The sequence below is a fragment of the Colletotrichum abscissum genome (genome assembly GCF_030869225.1).
Source record: "Colletotrichum abscissum strain IMI 504890 chromosome Unknown Scaffold_11.1, whole genome shotgun sequence".
Lineage (NCBI taxonomy): Eukaryota > Fungi > Ascomycota > Sordariomycetes > Glomerellales > Glomerellaceae > Colletotrichum > Colletotrichum abscissum.
Window position 1 is genome coordinate 1,068,295 of NW_026849999.1, and position 20,725 is coordinate 1,089,019.

The following is a 20,725-nucleotide window of genomic DNA, read 5'->3' on the forward strand; positions in this document are numbered from 1 at the left end:
CGGCCATGAGACTAACAGCGGAGCATACACTGCAAGCCCAGTCAAAGCGTGCTTCCAAGTCCTGTAGGTTGACACTAGTCCCCGCGCCCTCTCAAAAGCACCTCGCCTTGGCTCACTGACGTCTTATAGCAGACAGCGTTCGTATTGATGTGACTCGAGCCATTTACCCGATATTCTGATGACGAGGGCCAGGCTTCCGATGATAAGGCACCAGTAATATGTCGATGGGGTCCACATTGCCGCGCGGGGCTTGGTGACATTGCGGGGACCGGTGACAGACAGCCGATCATGGATGGAGATGGAGAAATCGGCACTTTTCTTGGGCATGGTAGTTGATAGCTAATCAGATGATAACATATTGGTAATTCCTGGGATCTAGAAAGCCACACATCGACTGCCTCTTGAGCGGATACAACCAGCGATGTGAACGTTGTGGCGGATCCTCGATTCCGACGTCGTCATAGCACCAAGCGAAGATGAGGGAAACGAAAGCCTTCGAGGGCCAAATTCGTATTCTCTCGTCAGCTCTCATGTCGCAAAGATCTCTCGTGGGACAGACCGTAGATGGTCCAAAACTGAATGCATCAGAACCTGTCTCCGTCAGCTTTTGGCTTCTAGCCCCCACCGACACCACAAGGCAGCTGTGATTCGTGCGAACATCGCAGCGAGCTGAAGATGAATCAATGTAGATTGGTGGCGATGCGGCAAGTCTATGCGCTCTCTATACAAAAGGCTCCTCCATGATGATTATGCACTACTCTGGATTTCAATTCAACTCTCTTGAATCCGGTAAATCAATATCGACAAGTTGTTGGGTTTCTCTTCATCTATCGCGACCTAATCTCTCTTCGTCGTCTTCCGTAAGCTCGTACGCAGGTCGGAAGCCCGCACCGTTCTGTCCTTCAGTCTTCAGCTGAGGGTTGGGATGGGTATCTTGCGTTCCGCCTAAACTCGTGTAGCCCTTGAAGATGTCAGTCACCCAATGTTGGGTTCTCTGAACCAATCATCTTACCTGATCATATAGAGGACAGTATGGTATTTCTAAATGTCGGATGAACTAGAGTTCGGTCAGTATCCTTATAACAGTAACAATTAAGGCCCATAACGCCACTGTAGCAAAGGCCCGGCATAATGTGTCAACTCACTGCCCAAATTTCGGCTGCGTAGAAGTGTCAGCAAGCAATTACACAACATGACAGGGTTGGTAACGAACCATAATGCCAGTCGATCACAGGATGCACCCGCATAAAGGCAGGCCACCCGGAGTCCGTGGGGTCAAAATCTGTCAACTTCTCGCCGTGGGGGTCTGTCCTCCTTGTCCCTACGAAAATGGCTTTTACGGTTGGTCTGTCTGCTAGGTATGCCTCGAGTCCATCTTTCATTGACATGGCATATCGTTTTACGTCTAAATGGTATTCGGCGCTGGTGGTTTCGACAAAATCGTCAACTTCGGCGAATGGGTGCTTCGATACGATGTACACTGCCTGGAATTCAGGAGGGAAGGAAGTCGTGCCGTTCGACCCGTTCGTTTGGGAGGCTTTCGGGAGAGAAGGATATCGACGTGCGAGGGCGGCGAGGAGTATGATCAGGAGTACGAGGCCTGTCAACGTGGTATGTCAGCATCATACGCCAGGCTAGGACAAATGACGGTATGCGACAGTAAAGGCGGTGCCATGTCTAGATCCGAACGATTCGCAACGTCGCAGGGAACATGTCGAGAATGCAAGATGTGAGCACCTACAGTCTTTTCCTCCATTGTAGGAGATTGAAATCTGTTCCAGGCTGCCTCGGCGCATTAGCAACCCATGCGGACACAAGATAAGAGCAGACATGGCGTGTCACGCATCGCGCACCTGTATCTTGCCAACGCCTCGTCAACGACCCCCATTGACGCGCGCAGCTGCTTTTGAACATTGCGCAGAACATCCGTCTTCTGGTCATCCGCTAAGAAAGCGTCGACCTTATCCTTCAGCTCTTGGCACACTTCCTGGAAACTCCGCGGGGACGACTCGGATGAGTGGGGTTTGGCGGGGTAACCGTTGGCAGCCGCGGCAGTGTGCTCGCCGTTCCCGTTTGACATTGTGCGGATGGCTTCGAGACTGCTTAGATCGGCGATTGTGGAATACCAGGGAGATGAAGAGTGTCGTCAAGAGCCAATGTGGCAGAGGGACAGGCGTACGGGCGGGAGGAGTGGAATAGGGCGGAAAGTTATCGACTTCGGTGTCCTGTCGGAGACGGCGATGGCGGGGACGTGCGGGCGGGCGACACTTGCCATTTTGCCGGCTTATCTAAGACCTCCAATGCCTCGGACTGTCCACCGCCTTCTATCGGAGGTTTAGCGCAGCACGTGCAGATCAACTTATCAGGTCTAGCGGCCCGCCCGGAACCGAGACCCCGAAAAACGCAGGTGCGCCGAGGCCACATGTTCCTGACTCGGTAGCTTTCTTCAGGGTCCACTTGGCCCACCGTGTCCACCTCGGACTTGCCCTTCTCATTCTGGAAACAATACCTATGGAAGGAACCCTGATGCCTGCCACCTATCACCGTTCCTTCTTCTTCCATTGTAACCTGTGTCCCTCAATTTGATGTTATTCACAAGTTGCTACTGCATCACTTTTCAAAGACTTGTTGCTCTGACTCTGTTCTGCTACCCTGGTATTACTGCTTTAATCTAATGATCCCCAACGCCTTGCTAAACAAACCGGCCCCCCTATTCTCTCCATCATGAGCGCCACTCTCCTCACTGCTCGTTGGATGATCCTGATAACGGCCGGGACCGAGGAAGAAGCCTTGCAGGGCTGGTATAAGACCTCGGAGGCGGGCTCAATGGTGTGACGAGCTCTTCATCTAGCGGCCCAAACACGTCAGATCCATCATCCGACTCTCCAGCCGGCATCGCTGGAGTGATGTCTGTCACAATAGTCAACCCATGAATGTTCCCCTTCTGGTTGTAGGGCGCTTCTGGTGGCATTTCCGGCTCCATGTTCGCCTCAAAGCCCATCTCCATGTCAACATCAAGATCCATCGCCGTTGTATTTTGGATGCTTTGCTGACTGTGGCTCCCGAATGTTCCCCCATTGATCCGCTTGTGAGATAGTTTCGCCTCAGCGCTTGCTTCAGATCGTTGTCGGTTGTAATATTGCGAGCAAGTAGATCTCGGAGACCGAAGCAGAGGCCGAAGTGTCGGTATGCAAGCGCAAATCACGGCGCAGCAGAGCTCAACCTCGGACCAGATCAGGGATGGAATCACATCCCACGTCACATCAGCTGTGAATACATGAGTAAGAGTAGACATCCTGACAACAGAGATGGCCGTCGTGCTGAAATCAAAGAATCAGTAAGAGCAATGCTTCACCGGAGCATTAATCACAAACTCACATGAATCCAACGCCAAATGTAACAATCAGCGCAGCCTTTTGAGCTCGTTTCAAATTCAAGCTGCTCAAAAGCGGAATCGGCATGAAGAATATGATCATGTCGGTCACCAAGTGAACTGCAGCTGTTGCCATCCACCACGCCCCCTGGTCGTAACGCTCAAACTCGAAGGTGTCGCCTCTCCAACCTGGTGCGCTGATAACGACGGATGACACCACTACGGCAATACCAAACACCGCAATAAAGCCTAGCATTACGTCGCAAACAAGACAAAACGTGGGATGAGCAAATACTCGTCGGTACAAAAGGAGTAAAGCTATCTTCACGAAAATGAAGGTAATGTGGTATGATAAAGTTGCAGCGATCGTTGCCTGTAGCAGGTGTTAGCATGGCAGATTCCTAAATTCATATTCACAATCTACAAGAACCAACTCACCCTGCGACCAGTCTGCTGTACTTCAATGGGAACTGTCCAGACATGCATCCCAAGCCCAAATATGGTGCCTTTCCAATCGTTAGTCAAAGTCTTCTCCCTCGTGTTGCCATGGATTCAAGAAGCTCACATATCGAAAAGACAAGACCAGTGAGTACTGTCAAAGCCTAGTACAGCTTAATTAGCGTCTGGCTTTTCCAATACTCTGGAATTCAGAGTCTGATAGGACGCAAGTGCTTACGTATGAGACGACGAGGAGAGTGTCGTCCAAACCCCATTTCTTCAACACCACGGCCCTCACATAGACACGTAGGGCGACAAAAATCAATGCAATTCCGAGAAACCCTGCAGTCATGCCAATGAGCAATGGAGCTCTTGTGGCGTCCGTGTATGGCGGGGTTGGATCCCCTCGTGTGAAGCTTTCATTGTGCATGGCGACTTCTTGTCAATTCTCCCGTCCCTATCGATGGAGCTTCTGTAACGGACGGCCTTCGAATAGACGTGGTTTTCCAGAACTTTGAACTCGGATGGCTTTCGAGGTCGACATTGAACACGAAACACTGGATCAATTCGTCAAGTCGTTGCGGAAACTGGAAACTAAATGCCAGGGTGCCACGGGACACATGGCCCGAGATCTCGCACGTTAAAGACAATGGAATGTAGAGAGATTCATGGAACGCCAAAAGGTAGACACTAACAATGAAAGCTTGCCATGTCCGGCGATCCTGAACTACCGAGGAAACAACATCTCAAGTATCATCACCGCATGCGGTCACGCCACGATGTTCTTCAGCCGCCACAACGCAGACGGCTGGGATCCTTAAAACCCACAGGCCCAGAGCCGACTCCTTGCGACCACAATTCGGGGCCAATGTGTGTGGATGAACAGTTAGCCATTGATGCCGTAGGCTTACATGGCGATTTCAGGCGACCTATTGGGGGCGGCTATAGACATCGAACGCCACACTTTTGCTCCCATTGAAGAATTTGGCTAATCTATGGCCTATTGTTTCGGGCTTTTCGTTGGGACTGGAAATGAGGGAGCACAAAGCCACCGGCGCACTTCCCCGAGCTCTTTCGGCGAGTGTTACAGGCATTAGTCGAGTGTTGTAGAGGATCTGCGCTTCCGGTAAACCGGATACGATTCACTACCAATCAGCCCGTGTGTCCTGCACGCACTCGCGGTACTATCCGCTGCAAGAAGACAACCTCCAGGCTGGAAAAGCCCGAGGCGGGGAGCCTTCAAGCCACATGTATTGATTCTTTCACGTGCAAATCTTTCACCGTGGCAAACCTTTCATGTTGCCGTGCAGACCTGTTGAATCATGAGTCTTAAAGCATTCGGAGCTCTCATGTTTGTGGTCTTTGCTGGTAACCTTTCGGGCTAGAACAGTTGGTTTTAAGACAGTTTCGCAATTGATACAGGTGATGGGTCACAGCAAGAGCTGCAGGTCGCAAATGTACTTGTCGGCACCGTTTTGCCGGAACACGAACGTGATAGCTTGAATGTATTGAAGATTACTGAGCTGGAGCAATACTAGTAAGATGATCTACCTGTCTCGCCAGGCGTTTCTCTACGCCTCAAGTGAAGATGTTACTGAACTTCGATGGAGGCCGCAGCTACAAAGGATCTGTCACAATAGCTCGGTCGCTCAAGGGACGCCACATCGACCGACGCGTCTTGACTTAATGACAAGCGGGTGCTAGATGTCTTTGGCAAGGCCTTTTCCAATTCCGGAACCTCACCAAGCGTATGAAAATAAGCTGATCATATCAGCCAATTACCCCAACGTTGTCTCCTTGATAGCCAACTTTGATAGTGTACGGATGTGGCATTATCGGGACACTGATGATCCAGGGTTGCAATGAAGGGCACAGGTCCAGGAATATGAGGCTTCAATATCAGAGGATCGCTTTCATTTAGTTCATGATGTAGAATATGTACAGAAAAGATGCATGCTTGTGCATAGATATTTCATGGACTTTTTCAAGCAGGGAACCTCGAGTTCAGGGCGTTCCACTCAGTCTGAGTGAGGGGCGTAACCGATCCATGCTTCAGTCCAGAAGGGAAGCCAGAAGTGCTACCAGCCTGCCAATTAGGCGACTGAATATTGCTGGTCTGGAATGGCACATATTGAGTGTAGTCATCCAGCAGGAGGTGGTACAGCCCGGGGGTGGTGTTGTCGGCATACGAGGCAGGTCCCTCGCGAGGGCTCTCATTTCTGACGTAGCCAGGAATGCGATTCCAAGTGCCAAAGATGCCATTCGAAGTGACCTCTTGGTAGACTTGGTTGGTAGTCTCGTTCTTCAGGAAGCGGGCATAGGCGCCAGATGTGCCCAAGTACTGGAACTCCTGGTCGATGAGGGGAGTGTCCGCTAAGGCAAGATAGTCTCGGGCCGGGCTGAAGGTGACAAAGTCCTTTGTCGTGGTGTATCGGATTCGGTCGAGCGTTGCCGTGCCGGTGTGGGCCGTGTCGGTGGACCGGTAGTGTCGGGCGGACCAGAAGACGTACCAATGAGCCTTTGCATCGTCCCAAACGGCTGACGGGGCCCAGACCATGCCGGCGGTGTCGGCTTCCACGATTCTTAGCGTGGGAGCAGACCAGTCAACGAGGTTGGCGGACTTCCAGACAACGATGCCCCTGCTACCAGTTCTCGTGGCTTTGTCCCAGTTGAAGCCAGAAGCATTGATATCAAGATCTTATAAGACTTAGCTCAACTACTCTAGCATCTCGGTTGAAGTCAACTCACCAGTGGCAATTATGTACCATTCTGATCGCGAGGGGTTTGTTGTGAGGTAGACATCACGGACAGCCTTGGTACCCACGGTCGACGTGAGGACTGCCTGACCCTTGTTGAGGAACTTGAAGCTAGACGCGCTGTTGCCATTCGACAAGTGAAATTGGACTTTCGGGTTGGCGTCGCTGAAGGTCGAGATCAGGTAGCCGGCGAAATTGGACGTTTGGCGGGCTACAGGGTTGCCAGCTACGACAGCAGCTGACGCGACGGCGGCGAGAATGGAAAAGACGCGCATCTTGAAGTTATTCTCGGATTCAGTTGAGTGGGTCCACAGAAACAATGTCGTCGTTCATCCCACGCGGCATCACAGGCATCTCAGAAACTGCCATCGTATATATACTCATGTCAGTGGCGATGAGGTGATCGAAATTGGCGCCAGGGCCTTGGCATCGAGTTTTCGAGTTCCGTCGCAAACGAGCTCTTCAGAATCAACAACAAAGCTTCATATCGACGTTGCTCTTCTATGGCGCGGCTAGTTGTCTAGCTCCGAGTCGGGGTAGCGTCTTACCGAGCTCTCTCACGATGCGGGGACACAAAACCCCACAGACGGTGCAATCACGTCCGTTCACGGGGTTAGCGCCTGGGGAAGACAGGCCTCTTTCGGTAGATACGGTCAGGTAGCCCATGGAGGGCCACATTGCTCTGCGGGGAGAACCATCTGGAGAAATCCACAAGTCGGTCGCGAACCTGTTATTGCCCCTTGTTCATGATGCCATCGCGTGGGTGTCCGGAAGCACCCGCAATGCTGGGATGATCACATGGCGCAAGGGCGCATTCTTGATTTAAGCGCCAATAGACTTCCAAGAAACCAGTCAAACTCACAGTCCCAATAGCGTGTTTAACCGTTGCTTGGTTGCTTGGAATCCACACACCCCTGGTAGGGACAGTTGCGAGCCGAGTTCGAAGCCGCCCAATCATGAGGTGCCGGGCAAGCGATTTTGGAAAGGAATGGAAATTGGGTTGATACGCGATGCTTCCATGCCATCCCGAGTCCACGTACCTGCGTTAATTGCTGTTGTCAGTCCGAAAGGTTTTCGACCGAGCTACTTCGCTTTCTGTGAGTAATAGTAAAGACGTTGGAGGAAAGGCAATGGGGAACACCAACGCTTCCATTTACCTACGCTCAGTGGAAGAAGAAAGTGGACACTGAATATAACGGGCTTGACGCGAATAGAGGAGCCGGATTGAGTTCCAACAAGTTACTGGACAGAGACTAGTAATGAATGACTTTCTTATTGGAGCCGCATATTGAAGTTCCATAATCCTAACAGATACCTACGGACGGGGATGAACAACGACATTCGTATGTGGAGTAGAGTTCGATAAGGTATTAGTCACATCAGGTAAGGTAGATCATCAGCAGAGTCCCGAAAATTCACTAGCTTGGGCTGACTAGCCTTTGTGTCGTAAGCATAACTTGCACACTCCTGTCCTACTGCTGACGGTTGGTAGAAACGGCGCCGAATCAGATAGCTCCGATGGAGCACCGGCATCTCTGCTCAGCGGCTCAGAAAGGACCGTCTTGGCTCCAAAGCCCGAAGGCCGCAGCCCACTTTTCAGGCCGGACTCGAGGGTACTTCAGGCTTCAACCCGTGTCCGAAGGCCCCTTCTGCTGACACCGTAGGGTAAGACGAATGACGTAATCTGATGCACTTTGCTCCTTGAGGATTATCGTTAGACTGAAATCTCCGCAATTGTCGTAAGCTTATGATGCTTATCACCACGTCCCCTGCGCTTCATTATGTTGTTCATTTATACCTTTTCAATTCCGTCAAACTCGCACAGACAACTTATCCTAACTTGTAGCTACACTGAAAACTAATCGACCCGGAACATATCAATCGACGAAATGCAGGAACCAAACGTTTGGCTTATCACGGGCACCACCTCGGGCATAGGGGCTGCCCTCGTGGAACAGTTCGCCGCAAGGGGCGACAAGGTCATTGCAACAGGCCGGAATGCGACGGCGAGGCTCGCAGACAAGAAGTCGGACAACGTCGTACCTTTCGACCTCGATGTAACCTCCCCGCTCGCAGATATCAAAGCCCAGGTGCAACAAGCTATCGAGGTTTTTGGGCACATCGACTTCGTTATTAGCAATGCCGGTTACTCTCTCCTGTCTTCAATCGAAGAAGCGGAGTAAGTACCTCCAAAACCTCATGTCATGTAGGAAACGAAGGGGCCCTACTAACGAACAGCTTGTAGCGAAGAATTTGTTCAGAAAATGTTCGACACCAACCTCTTTGGAGCAGTGAAGGTGGTTCAGGCAGCTCTTCCGCATTTTCGTGAAAGAAAATCAGGTACCTTTGGGTTTATTGGTGCTGGATTCGGCTGGGCATCTTTTCCATTTATGGCTCATTATGGCATGGCCAAAGGTGCACTCACAAGTAAGTGGCCCAAACTAGATGAGGGGGATCGAATGAAACAAGACGAAGAGTCTAATCATTGAGCAGTGTTTGTGGAGAGTCTCCAGAGGGAGACTGCTCATCTCGGTATCAAAGCCGTTATCTTCGAGCCCGGTGGTGTCAATACTGCCATAAACGACAAGAATGAAGACAAGCCTCAGTCTGAGGGACCTCCTCCTAGTTTCCCCACTATTGCAGACTACCAAGGCCTGTATGGTGAAGCTATGGGAAAAATCGCGACAGAAGTCTTCCCAAACCTCCCATCATCCGTGGACAAGCTACCGCCAGTCATTTGGGACGTGATCAAAGGGCAGGGCTTAGCAGCCAACAAGGCGTTCCCAATCAGGGTGCCGATTGGAGTTGACTCCGTTGAGGTCATCAGGCAAAAATGTCAAGAGCAGCTCCGTCTTTGCGACGAATGGGAGAAAGCTGCGTTGAGCACCGCTAGAGACGGAGTAACTCAGATCCCGAACGAGTACATGATGAAGAAGCTCTCTATTCTGGATATGACAAATTCTTGAGGTATTAGACGAAGATATTACCAAGAACATGTGTAGACTTGCTCTCTAAATGTTGCTTTCGAGACTTCGACCAGTGCCGATCACGCCCTATCCACATAGTGTTGTTTTCCGCAATACAAAATTCTGTGGTTCCGGTGAAGACCTGCAGTAATTATAGGCCTTCAGCCAGTCGACCAGACTGTATGAGGAGGTGTGTATGCTGCTCAACAGCGCCGAAGCATCAGGCTTACTAGAGGATCGGAGTGCTCAGGCACTTTTAGCGAATGCTTTCGGAGTGACGTAGAGTGCCGATATAGTAGGAAATCAAGCTGTCGAATGACTTGTGTTAGCGGAATTCGCGTTTTGGTTGGAGTTTCGTCGTGCAGCTCACCACATCAGAAACCCGCAGATAAGGCCGTAAGCCCGCAGGCTTGAATGGCGAATGATCGTCCTTAACCAGCTAATGCGAGGAGAACAAGCAACCCAATACGGGAGACGTGCATGTTTGGCTTGGTCAACGCTGCTGGGTAGCGAGATCTGCCGACCGTCGGAAGTGGGTGTTGTCTTGGATGAACCATGGGAAATATCCTCCTCAACCGGATTTTCCGTATCGCGCTTGCCGGAAGGGCTTGATGTGCCAGTGGGAAATCGTCCATCGGGAACAACTGTGATGTAGTACGAAGTCTTGTTTGTCACCGGTCGGATGTTGTTGATGATCGTTCCCTCGTTTATTTTGATCTTGACAGGCCCGTTGTACTGATTCTTGGCTGCGGAGCAAACATTGTTCGATGCGGTGTACGGATATGTAGACTCAGTTTGTCTTCCTGCAGCGTCGTAGTCCATCGTAGTTTTCGGTGGCATTGTCGGCGAATCGAACCACCCAGTTGTTCGCTTGACCAGTCAGTCGTCGTAATGACTCGGAGGTGGTGTGGTTAGCCTAGCTCAAGACACCCCAAGTTGGGAGAATTCACGGGAGACTAGGCAATCTTTCTGTTGTGGGAGGGCTGGGACCATGCCTGTGTGGCCATCGCTGCGGCAAAGTCGAAGCAAGGGCCGTCTGGTGCGAAGCGCCAAGTGGTGAGTGTCCAGGGGTCTGCCCAATGACAAAGAGTCTTGCATGCAGCAAATAGGCAAAGCAATCTCGACGCGTCTGGTACCATGGAGAAAGAGGGAGGAGCAAACGCTTCTGTATCGGGCACAAGGTACCCTGCATTTTGACCGCGGTAAGAAGATATCGAGCGGAAGCGAGACGCGAAACATCGTTACAGACTTATAATCTCGCGTTGGTGCAGGTATCACTTCTCCCAGCGTGTTATCGATAACATTGCAAGACATAGTACTTAGCACAATGAACTCCAACCCGCTTGTTGTTTCTCAAGTATCTTGTATGGAAAGAATTGATGAGTATGTGAGTCCCAAGACGATCTCACGTCTGATGCCCGAGATCAGCTTGATCGCAGCGCCTCGCAAACAGGGCTGCCAGCATACACGCATCGGGCACCATGCCCACCATCTTCTGTATAAGAGCAAGCCCAAGTCTCGCCCCCAATGTACAGCACACCAAACCCAAGCTTGGTCGATCCTTTCAAGATTTTTGCATAGGGACATTCATTCGGAGCCTCGAAGAGTGTGAGTTTCTATGTAAATTGGGGAGGTTCTCAACTTCTCGTTATCCGGAAGCAACGCGAGTGGATCTCTATACTAAGCCGAGTGCTTTTCGGTATCAAAACATCACATATTCAAGTACCTTACCTTAGGTCTCAAGAGAATAGTCAAACATCATGGATGTTAGTCTCCGTTAACTGTGGTGGCATCTTGACTCTGACGAGATAGAAAAGTTCCAGTCTCCAGATGACCAAAAACTGTCCACTAGTATTCAAGTACTTGCAATTCATGACAGTACAAGTCCACAGCTGAGCTAAAGCAGTGAGTACACCCATTCCATCTCCAAGATCTATGTTCTAATGGCGGTGAGAGGAAAGATTTGAATTTCCACACCGCAAAAAAGCAGCAGCATGGCGACATTGCCTCTAGAGGCTGCTTTGAAACCAATGACATGGAATTCATCTTCTTGGTGAGGCTCTTCCAAAACCAATCGAACGAAGCCGTTCTATAGACTCAGCCCCCTTTTCCGGATAAACCCTGCCCGGTCTTGCATATCAGCCTTATTTCTTCCTACATCACAACGTGGAATGTATCTCTGTTCATCTTCAACATGTACAGAGTTCACCCATAGACATGTCATGACTTCTTCACTACGCGGCCCCCAAGACAGAGACCGACTTGATCATCTCCTGCCACGTTATCGCAACCTTCATTCGGCGCATATGTCTGCCCGCATGTCTTCCGGCCACACCACTATGCTATCTTAAGATTCAAAGTGCAAGAATCTCTTGTGCGGACATATCTATTGGCCTGCCCTTCTCACCGCCTGGTGGTGATCAGTAGCCTTACCACAAAGCCTTGGAGTTGTCAGGCCTTGACTCACTTCCACGGTCTCTCAACCATGGCCGAAATCGTCGGAGTTGCGGCTGCTGCTAGCCAGCTTGCGGTATCTTGCTTTGCGATTCTCGAGCTCATGAAAAAGATAAAAGAGGCGCCATCAGCCTTGAAAGATTATCAAACACATCTCCAAGAACTCTATGATCTTTCCACCTCTATATCTCTCAATCACCTTCTCCAGACCAAAGAGATTGGTTCACAGACTCTTTCGCTACAGGCGATTGTCAACCAATACGACATCGAGTCAATTTTAAGCAGAAGCCGTTTGTTACAATCCTTGGGATTTCTTCGCAAAGAGAGAGATCTGAAGAATACCTTGAATATTCTTGAAAGGCGCAAGTCCCACCTTTCTCTCATTATCCACAACATCGAGGCCAGCACACTTCACCAAATACAGTCAGACATACGTGTTATGGCAAACCGTCCCTTACGCAACAGGCAGGAGAGCCTTTTGCTTGGTCCTAAGCACGATGCTGCCGAATTCGAAAAACAAGCCGGTGGTTCATCATCCACAACGAGTGGTGATTCAGTCGCGCTTGTGAAGAGTTCGCATGGGCCTCAAGACTGGAAGCCTGCTTCTGCTCTTCATACCTACATGCACCCTCAAAGAATGACCAGCGAAGCCGAACAAAGCCACATCTCTGAGCAACATCAGGGCCATCCCCTTCCTACCGGCGACCGCCCTTCTTCTCAAGATTGGCCCCAACAGGAATTTCCCTTCGGAAGTGAAGTCCGAGGTCGTTCCATGTACTACAACTGCACGGCTGGTGAAGGCGTCAACCAAATAAACGGCGCGTACGTCGAGAACGACTCAAATCTGCTTGACCAGATGGCTATGCAGCGACCTGGACCTCACTTCAATTACACCCACTTTGGTAACGCAAATCCCACAGCTTCGTCTTACATGACTCAGCCCTCGAACTCTGCCGACAATGCACTCCTGTTCATCAATTGTACAAAGTCTGGGCCTGGCGAACAAATCAACAATATCCACGCCACTTACGACCGCGATTTATGTGGGCTTCCGGTCTTGCATGCCTACTATTCCGGTTGCAACATGCTGTCGAGCCAAGGTCCTGTTCAGAATGGAACTGTGCAAAGGCAGATCAACGGCCCCAGCCTGAGGAGACTGAAAAAAGCTAATACCGAGGATTGAGAACTCTTGACTAATTGTGAGAGATTCAGAGATCCTGTGGTTCGACTGGGCTTTGTTTGATGGATTATGTTGAGATTTGTAACTTTCCTTAGCGTGTTACTTTTTTTTGCTTTCTCGTGGTCTTTTCCGTGCAAAGCTCACTTTCTTTAACATGCCTCTTTCTAATCCTGTTATCCGCAAAGTTTCCACAATCTAAATACTGGACTAGAGCTGTGCCACTCCTTAGAATTACGTAGAAACCTCAAGTCATTCTTTCATGATCACATTCTAGCCTTGAACCGTCGACTTAATCATGCTCTGCTAATGTACTCATATCTACACCGATAGAGGCTGTGGGGCGCCCGGCTCAGCATTATAAGAGATTCGACCGGCAGGCAGAAAAAAAAGTGCTACCAAAGCTCCTTTTCGGACCTCAGGGAAGTGATGTGTTCCAGGTCCGGGGGATGTCCAGCCAGCACCCTGCCAGCCTTGCATTCCTTTGAGTTCTGCCGTAGAATCCAGCTGGATGACGCAGTTTATCTCGCCGTAAGGATGAGCGTGATATTGTCCTCTAAACTCAGTATCGCTATCCATGAATACAGTCGTGATGCTGAAGTATCTTGTCGCCGCCGAAGGAAGTGCGATCTTGCCCCGCCGGTATTTGCGTCCGTCAATCTCGGTCTGCGCTACCCATCCTTCTTCGAGACCCTGTTTGATATGGGAACAGAAGTCCTCGTAGTACTGATTGCCAGGTCCGAACTGCTGATTGAGTCGCGTCTCCAAGTCTTTACCGGGTGTTCTTGTGTAGTCGATGTGAGTTGGATGGATTGATTTCACATAAATCATGTCTTAGGTGAAACAACTTACAAATCTTGCACCTCATTCAAAAACTCGCAACACCGAGAGACAAACTTCGCCGCCGTCGGCCATTGCGACACATCCAGCACCTCAGCTGTATCTGTCTTCTCCATTTTGAAGAACGCAGATAGGGAGGTGGAGTTGATGGTGAACAGGTGTATTTTGGGGGGAAAATGGCTAAGCCAAGATAGTTTTGTCGGTAGTTGAAGCCGGAATGCCACATGGTGCGGGGAAGAGGAGTCGCTTAGATCTCGTCGGTCACGCCTACACGGCTTCCTAGCGTGTTGATGACGGAAGCGATCGTTCAAAGTAAGCGTTCACGTGGCGCTCTTGTAGTTGAATGTTTGGACCCGACATCCAAGCCAAAGAAAGATAATTGTCCCTGGAAATTCGAACAACAATCGAAGAGTCGCGTATAATCATAGAACCGCGTACCGTTGCATCTCCGCAAGCATTTCCGACAGCGATGAGATTGCCATCTCCATTCAACTGAAAGCAGCCGTAGTAAACCCCATGCTGCTGTTGCTCGCCTGGCGTCTCCGCTGAAGCATTTCCAACAACCCCTAAATAGTGAATGAGATTTGAATTGTGCAGTATAATTTCTTGTGATCAGGGAAAGGGTTAAGTAATAAATAGCAGGTGAGACTTGGGCAAAGTACGTTATGAAACGCCGTAGATGTCAATTTTGATACTGCAATACCTCCATTCTTATCAGGTTGCCTACTCAAAATATGACTCGCTGGTAATAAGAACATACAAAAGTCATCCTTCATAACCTATATGTCTACTAAGGCACGTACAAGAACAGAATTGGAGTTTTTTTCCGCTGCTTAACTCATTTGTATCAAACGATTTGATGAGCGCCTTTCATTGCGTGACTTAGGCGCCGTTTTGGCCATTTGATACATTAAGGGCTAATAGGTTCGGGAAGATGATGTAGCAGTCCAGCGAAGAAAACACAGGAGAGGTACGCCATACAAAGCGATTTCTGATTGACAGGGCTACCTACTGCATCGTAAGATCGAGGGAATACACAAGTTTGGGAAATATAAGTTCAGGATACCAGACGCATTGGTTGTGGCAAATACCATGCTTCCGGCTCGAGATACTTCCAAAGGATCATCGGTTCATTCTATCTAAGGTACGCAAAGAACCTAAGGATGCAATGCCATACAACATAATGTGCATGACCTTGTTTGCCAGGGCCGGCCGATCAGAAGCTGATATCTTTGAGGGTGGAGTAGCACCGCATCACTGGGAACAGTTGCCGGTGGGAGGCCGATATAATCATAGCTTGGCGGGGTGAAATGCATGCCAGCTTGACAGAAGTCTCCGAAGTCCGCCTCTCACGTTTGGAGGCATACAGAAGATCAGACGGAATGGGTCGGAAACGTTCCGAGAATGAATGCGACTGGGAACATCCGATTTCCAAGCTGAAAGCAACTCAAGAGTGTTTATCGACAAACGTTTAGCTGAGGCGATTACCATGGTTCCGGGCTTGGACTGGACCCCGATCACAATTCGGGATGGATGCGCTGCAACGGGGGGCGGGTGATCCATCCCAAAAGGGGAAGTTGTATGCGACACTGGGTCGACTACCAAGCTTGCCTCGCACGTATGCTTAATATGACTGCTCAACAACCTGGGCTCGTAGTATTGTGTAGGTAAAGCGTGGAATTAAGGTTCAAGATCAATGAGTCCAACTCCTGTAATCATATCTATGGTCGATAATCAGATAATGAGATGAACCCCCTTTCCGTCCTCGATCTTGTATAAAGACCCGGTGCTGGTAGCGATCATAACTGCCTTCCGTTCCTCATCCAGCAGGGTTGCGTTTCTTTCCAACTCAAGATCATCCCGGCGAAATGAAGTCATTCGTAGCTGTTGCTGCTGCCTTTGTTGGCATTGTCTCTGCACTCGACCCCATCTGCGATGCCGAATGCCAGAAGGGCTGCGACGCAGCCTGCCAAACCGCCATCCAAACCACCTACGAAGCTGAAGCTTCCCTGTGGGTAAGCGACATCGTGTCCGACCCGTTCTACTCTACGCCTTCCAACTTCACCGGTGCCAAGCCTGGTGACATCCTGCGGTGGGAGAACGTGCCCGCTGCGCAGCTCTCTTCCAACTGGACTATCCCCGCGAGTCTGTCATTGTCAAGGGTCCTCTATGTAACCGAAGACATTGACCGCAAGCCGATTCCCGCATCCGCTTGGGTTCTCCTGCCTTTCTCCAATCCATTCGCCAAGCCCGGTGCTACGGCCGAAGAGAACAAGCTGCGCACCGTTGTCTGGACCCACGGAACTGCCGGTCGTAGCCGCTTGTGTGCCCCCACCAACAACAAGGGTCTGTACTACGACTGGAAAGCCCCTTTCATCCTCGCCGAATCTGGCTATGCTGTCATCGCTCCCGACTATGCTGGTCAGGGTTCCGACATTCCCCAGGGCTTCATGTACGAGTCTGGCTGGCTCCACGTTGCTGATGTCGCATACTCTCTCGTTGCCGCGAGAAAGGCAATCGGCGACCTTTTGGGACAGAAGTGGGTGGTCTATGGTCACAGCGAAGGTGGTATGACGGCATGGAGAACCAACGAGCGTCTGGCTCAGCCTGACCAAGAAGCTCTTTTGGAGGCCGGCGAGTTTATCGGCTCCGTGGCTGCCGCCCCTGCTTTGCGGCCGCAGAAGTTGATCCCCGCCTCTCTCGCGCTTGCTCAAGGAAAGGCTGCCCACGACCCCTTCTCGGTTTACTTCCTCCAGTCTCTGTCTCTGCTCTTCCCCGACCAGATCAAGGTTGCGGACTACCTTGGAGAGATTCCTCTGCAGCGTCTGGGTGCCCTCGACAAGTCATGTTTCACGTCTGGCTTCGCTATCGTCGGTGATTTCACCCCGGAGCAACTCTACAAGAACACAAGCTGGTTGACGCTTCCTATCGTCGACGAATGGGCAGTTCGATACAACGGCCAAGGCCCGCACTCTATCGCGGCGCCAATGTTGGTCATTTCGGGCGAGACCGACACGATCACGCCTAACAACCTTACACTCGATGACTTCAACCAGACTTGCACCTCATTCCCTGAGAGCCCTGTTCATGCAAGAGTTTACCCGAGCATGGGTCACGGCCAGGTTCTGGAGGCGGCGAGAGCTGACATTGCTGCATGGATTGGGGCGAGATTTGAGGGAGTCCCGGTCGAAAAGACGTGTGTGAAGGAGGAGGTTAAGCCTCTGACGGACAGATATGCTATTGGCGAACTTTTCTGGCATGCGACTCTCCAGCCCTTCTAAGGGGGTATTCAAGGAGGTCCAATCAATGAGTGTAGACTCCTTTACGGGAAATCATTCAACCGCCTTATTATTCTCATATTTGTGGAGCTTTCTTGGAAGTCATGCGTGTCAATCACTTGCCATTGAATTATGGGAGAATTATACTTGTTCCAGACTGAAACCTTGCTCAAAATCATTGAAGCAGTACAAATTTCTTGTCCGCGCCTCTTGAACTTGCAACTTCATGTATTCTACCTCTACATGTACCCAAACAAGCCCACTTGGTGAAATGACGTATCCTACTCCGATGCCACATCGCCATCACGGGTTGAGATTGAAGTTCAACTTCTTCTCGCCTCTTTTCTCACGCCAGTAATTCGTGCCTTCTAGCAACTCCGGGCAACCTCGAACCATCCAGCCCCATTTTCGCAGAAACGCGACGTTGACTTCCCAACCGCGGGGATCCCAAGACTCGCCCCAGACTATCATACGCGGGCGCTCGACGCCGTCTTTTTTGTCATCGAGATGGAAAATGTCGAGGCAAAAGTCGTCTTCGTCAAAGAACCCGAGCTCTTCGGCCCGAATTCCGGCTTCTCTTAGTGACGGAAACGGGAAGACGTCAAGAAAAGGGTGATGTGTAATCTTTTTCTGCGCTTCCGTTGGACGTAAATATGGAGGCCACGAGAGCTCTTGTCGAGAATAGCAGGGAAGGTCTGGGCCTTGGAGATTATATGGAGAAATGAACTCATCCTCACAGATGGAGTGTACGTTGAAGCCCAATATCTGCGTATTCCGCCAGAGCGCAGTGAGCAGGTTGAGCTTAACGAGGGCGCTTAGCTGTCGAGGAGCCGGGGTTCCCAGGGCATAATTTCTTCGTGCCTCCTGTGCGAGGATCATCAACTCGCTCCTCCTTTTGGGGCATGGCAGAAGCGAGTAGCCTTCATCTCCGGTGGTACCGTTTTGCAAACGGCCAGCTGATTCTGCTTCTGCTATGGTCTCGTTGATCACTCCCTCTAGTTGACTCATCTGACGAAAGACTTCCTGCTTCATTCTTCTACCTAGATGCAATCCATCCAGTTAGATGGCGTATAATGACTTGTGGAAAGCCAGGGAACTCGGGGCGGACTAACGACGTGCTCTTTGGTTAAGTCGATTTTGAAGTTTTCTCCGCTCTTTGCTTGACGTCAAGCCAGTCCAATCTTCTGACGACTCTAGGGCCTCACTTTGCGCTGGCAATTGTCCTAAAGATACAGGGACGATTTCTGACGTCGACGAAGATCCTGTCCTCGTCAATGATAGCTCCTCTTCCTGAGGTGACAAGTCCATCACGGCGGCTTCTACTGATTTCTGGCTGTTTAATCTTCTCGATATGGAGGGGAAATTTTTCGTAGAAAGACGGGGAGGAGGCTGTGGTTGACTTTATGCTTTTCGCTGCGACGCTAGTGGTCCACTCCCCGATTCAGGCGGTGCTATGGCCAGGCATGGCTTGGCTTAGCTCACACAGCTGCTTTTTATCTTGAATGCGAGGCACTACGAGTGAGTCGGCCCGTCATTGTGCAGTTTGCTTTATTCCAACCTAGCTACTCGAGTGTTCATTAATAGTTAGTAGTGATAATTGGCTTTTCATCTGTAAAGAAGGTAAAGATCCTCGGAAAGGTGTCTCATTGGGTAGGGACAGAGCTAGACATTCTGCGTAGGTACGTTAGTGCACCAGCACCTATAAGTTGGCTGCCTCCCCGGTTTTACTCTAACTCCGCTGACATGTAGAGTTATAGGCGCTTTCGGTGACGAATGCAGAGGCTTGGCTCTGCGTACAACGGGAGCAAACGACCCATACATTTGTAAGCGTACTGATACGATAATATGATTACGGACGAATAATGGATGTTGTTGAAGCAGCGGCAATGTATTATCCTTTAGGTGGGTTTATACTGAATTCTCGATGCTACACAACAAAAGCGACTGACGGTCTTCTATCTTAAGCCAGCCAATTGCCATTCTCGTCCTCGTAGCCCATATCGACGTAGGTCCAGCCCTGCTGGGTCATCACTCCATCGATCTCCATGTGCTGCACCGCAATTCCGTTGGAGAATCTCTCCTTCTTGATCGTCTTATGTGCCTCATTGATCTTGTTCATCTCCTCCTCGGTAAGGGTGACAAGGCGGATGTTCTCCTCAATCCGCTCCTTCTTGGCGCTCTTTGGGATGACGGCGATGCCGCGCTGGACGCACCAGGAGAGGGACACGACGCCTGCCGAGATACCATGTGCCTTTGCGATGCTGGTGAAGAGCTCGTGGTTGAGAATTTCATTCTGGGAAGGACGCGATCCACCCATTGTGCTGTCTCAATTAGCGCCCCGTCCATTTGTCCAACATGACTTCGATCCTCGCTTAAAGGTATTAAAAAGCTCACCTCCAACTCGTGACCACAATGCCCTTCTCCTTGCAGTAAGGTACGAGGTTCAGGTTTGGGTTGAAAGCATGCAACTCAACCTGGTTAACGGCAGGCACGATAGTGGCCTCCTTGAGCAGCTCATCCATGACCTTAGGCATGAAGTTGCTGACGCCAATTGACCTGCACTTGGGGCCGACCAGCTTCTCCATCGACTTCCAGGTCTCGATGAACGTTGGGCTCTCCCACTTCTTCAAGACCTTCTTCTCCGGTGCCGGAGTTGTGGCCCAGGGCCAGTGCATGAGGAACACGTCGATGTAGTCAAGGCCCATGGTGTCCAGTGAGATCTGCAGGGCCGTCGCGGGATCGTGATGCCACTCTCCCCAGAACTTGGTCACAACGGTGATCTCCTCACGGGGGACGCCGCTGTTGCGAATGGCCCTGCCCACAACGTCTTCGACGCCATAGAGCTGAGCGGTGTCGATGAGACGGTATCCGGAGTTGAGGGCGTGTATGACAGAATCCTCCATAGCCTTGGAGTCATCTGAACCTGGAGTGCCTTCAGGCTGTCAGACTCAGTGGGACGCGTTCGGTATGAGAGCTCTCCCTACCTTGCCATGTTCCCAGACCCACGGCGGGGAGTTCGAGGCCTGCAGAGAGTCGGTCAGCCCATGGGAACTCATGAGATGCGTGTCATTTTTCATGGCGATGAGTATCGTACCGTTGTTCAGCTTGAACGTCTTTGTGCAGATAGGAGGTGACATTGTAAATAGTGCCGTAGCTAATGTTTCTAGAGATAAGGGCAAGATGTACGAATCAATATCGAGGCTCTTGATCTGATTATCTGCCCGTTGCGATATTCGGTTCTCGACCGCCGGTTGCGGGACTTTTGTGCGGGGGAAGCTCTGAACAAAATTACGTCATGTCAACCAATTGAATTACATATGAAGTCGAAGCCACTCGTTTCGCCAGTATAAAGATTTATCCGTAACGATAAAAAAAGCATCGCATCGCGGCCAGAATTGTATCCCCTCGGCAATGCATACGGTGTATAAGTACCTAGGTAACGT

At 50.6% G+C, this 20,725-nt stretch overlaps 10 protein-coding genes across 10 annotated transcripts; 3 read left to right on the forward strand and 7 right to left on the reverse strand.

Moving 5' to 3' along the window:
- Positions 1-823: 823 nt before the first annotated feature.
- On the reverse strand, positions 824-2,080 carry CABS01_05684 (phosphoadenosine phosphosulfate reductase; the record flags this gene model as incomplete). The annotated part of the gene is made up of 6 exons (XM_060539052.1): positions 824-961; positions 1,013-1,057; positions 1,146-1,159; positions 1,214-1,600; positions 1,742-1,782; positions 1,854-2,080. The coding sequence occupies 6 exons, from the start codon at positions 2,078-2,080 to the stop codon at positions 824-826; spliced, it is 852 nt and encodes a 283-aa protein (XP_060405314.1).
- A 660-nt stretch (positions 2,081-2,740) lies between these two features.
- CABS01_05685 (uncharacterized protein) lies at positions 2,741-4,241 on the reverse strand (the record flags this gene model as incomplete). The annotated part of the gene is made up of 5 exons (XM_060539053.1): positions 2,741-3,320; positions 3,379-3,746; positions 3,812-3,879; positions 3,939-3,975; positions 4,050-4,241. The coding sequence occupies 5 exons, from the start codon at positions 4,239-4,241 to the stop codon at positions 2,741-2,743; spliced, it is 1,245 nt and encodes a 414-aa protein (XP_060405315.1).
- A 1,554-nt stretch (positions 4,242-5,795) lies between these two features.
- Positions 5,796-6,842, reverse strand: CABS01_05686 (glycoside hydrolase family 43; the record flags this gene model as incomplete). Its single annotated transcript, XM_060539054.1, has 2 exons — positions 5,796-6,508; positions 6,560-6,842. 2 exons carry the CDS (start codon positions 6,840-6,842, stop codon positions 5,796-5,798), a joined length of 996 nt encoding a protein of 331 aa, XP_060405316.1.
- A 1,614-nt stretch (positions 6,843-8,456) lies between these two features.
- Positions 8,457-9,533, forward strand: CABS01_05687 (uncharacterized protein; the record flags this gene model as incomplete). The annotated part of the gene is made up of 3 exons (XM_060539055.1): positions 8,457-8,746; positions 8,813-8,994; positions 9,061-9,533. 3 exons carry the CDS (start codon positions 8,457-8,459, stop codon positions 9,531-9,533), a joined length of 945 nt encoding a protein of 314 aa, XP_060405317.1.
- A 256-nt stretch (positions 9,534-9,789) lies between these two features.
- Positions 9,790-10,373, reverse strand: CABS01_05688 (uncharacterized protein; the record flags this gene model as incomplete). The annotated part of the gene is made up of 2 exons (XM_060539056.1): positions 9,790-9,841; positions 9,904-10,373. The coding sequence occupies 2 exons, from the start codon at positions 10,371-10,373 to the stop codon at positions 9,790-9,792; spliced, it is 522 nt and encodes a 173-aa protein (XP_060405318.1).
- Positions 10,374-12,018: 1,645 nt separating this feature from the next.
- On the forward strand, positions 12,019-13,170 carry CABS01_05689 (uncharacterized protein; the record flags this gene model as incomplete). Its single annotated transcript, XM_060539057.1, has 1 exon — positions 12,019-13,170. The coding sequence occupies one exon, from the start codon at positions 12,019-12,021 to the stop codon at positions 13,168-13,170; it is 1,152 nt and encodes a 383-aa protein (XP_060405319.1).
- A 315-nt stretch (positions 13,171-13,485) lies between these two features.
- On the reverse strand, positions 13,486-14,120 carry CABS01_05690 (p-hydroxylaminobenzoate lyase; the record flags this gene model as incomplete). Its single annotated transcript, XM_060539058.1, has 2 exons — positions 13,486-13,948; positions 14,017-14,120. The coding sequence occupies 2 exons, from the start codon at positions 14,118-14,120 to the stop codon at positions 13,486-13,488; spliced, it is 567 nt and encodes a 188-aa protein (XP_060405320.1).
- Positions 14,121-15,872: 1,752 nt separating this feature from the next.
- CABS01_05691 (uncharacterized protein) lies at positions 15,873-17,285 on the forward strand (the record flags this gene model as incomplete). Its single annotated transcript, XM_060539059.1, has 1 exon — positions 15,873-17,285. One exon carries the CDS (start codon positions 15,873-15,875, stop codon positions 17,283-17,285), a length of 1,413 nt encoding a protein of 470 aa, XP_060405321.1.
- Positions 17,286-17,585: 300 nt separating this feature from the next.
- Positions 17,586-18,314, reverse strand: CABS01_05692 (uncharacterized protein; the record flags this gene model as incomplete). Its single annotated transcript, XM_060539060.1, has 1 exon — positions 17,586-18,314. The coding sequence occupies one exon, from the start codon at positions 18,312-18,314 to the stop codon at positions 17,586-17,588; it is 729 nt and encodes a 242-aa protein (XP_060405322.1).
- A 928-nt stretch (positions 18,315-19,242) lies between these two features.
- CABS01_05693 (aldo/keto reductase) lies at positions 19,243-20,419 on the reverse strand (the record flags this gene model as incomplete). The annotated part of the gene is made up of 4 exons (XM_060539061.1): positions 19,243-19,603; positions 19,677-20,214; positions 20,267-20,305; positions 20,377-20,419. The coding sequence occupies 4 exons, from the start codon at positions 20,417-20,419 to the stop codon at positions 19,243-19,245; spliced, it is 981 nt and encodes a 326-aa protein (XP_060405323.1).
- Positions 20,420-20,725: the final 306 nt, after the last annotated feature.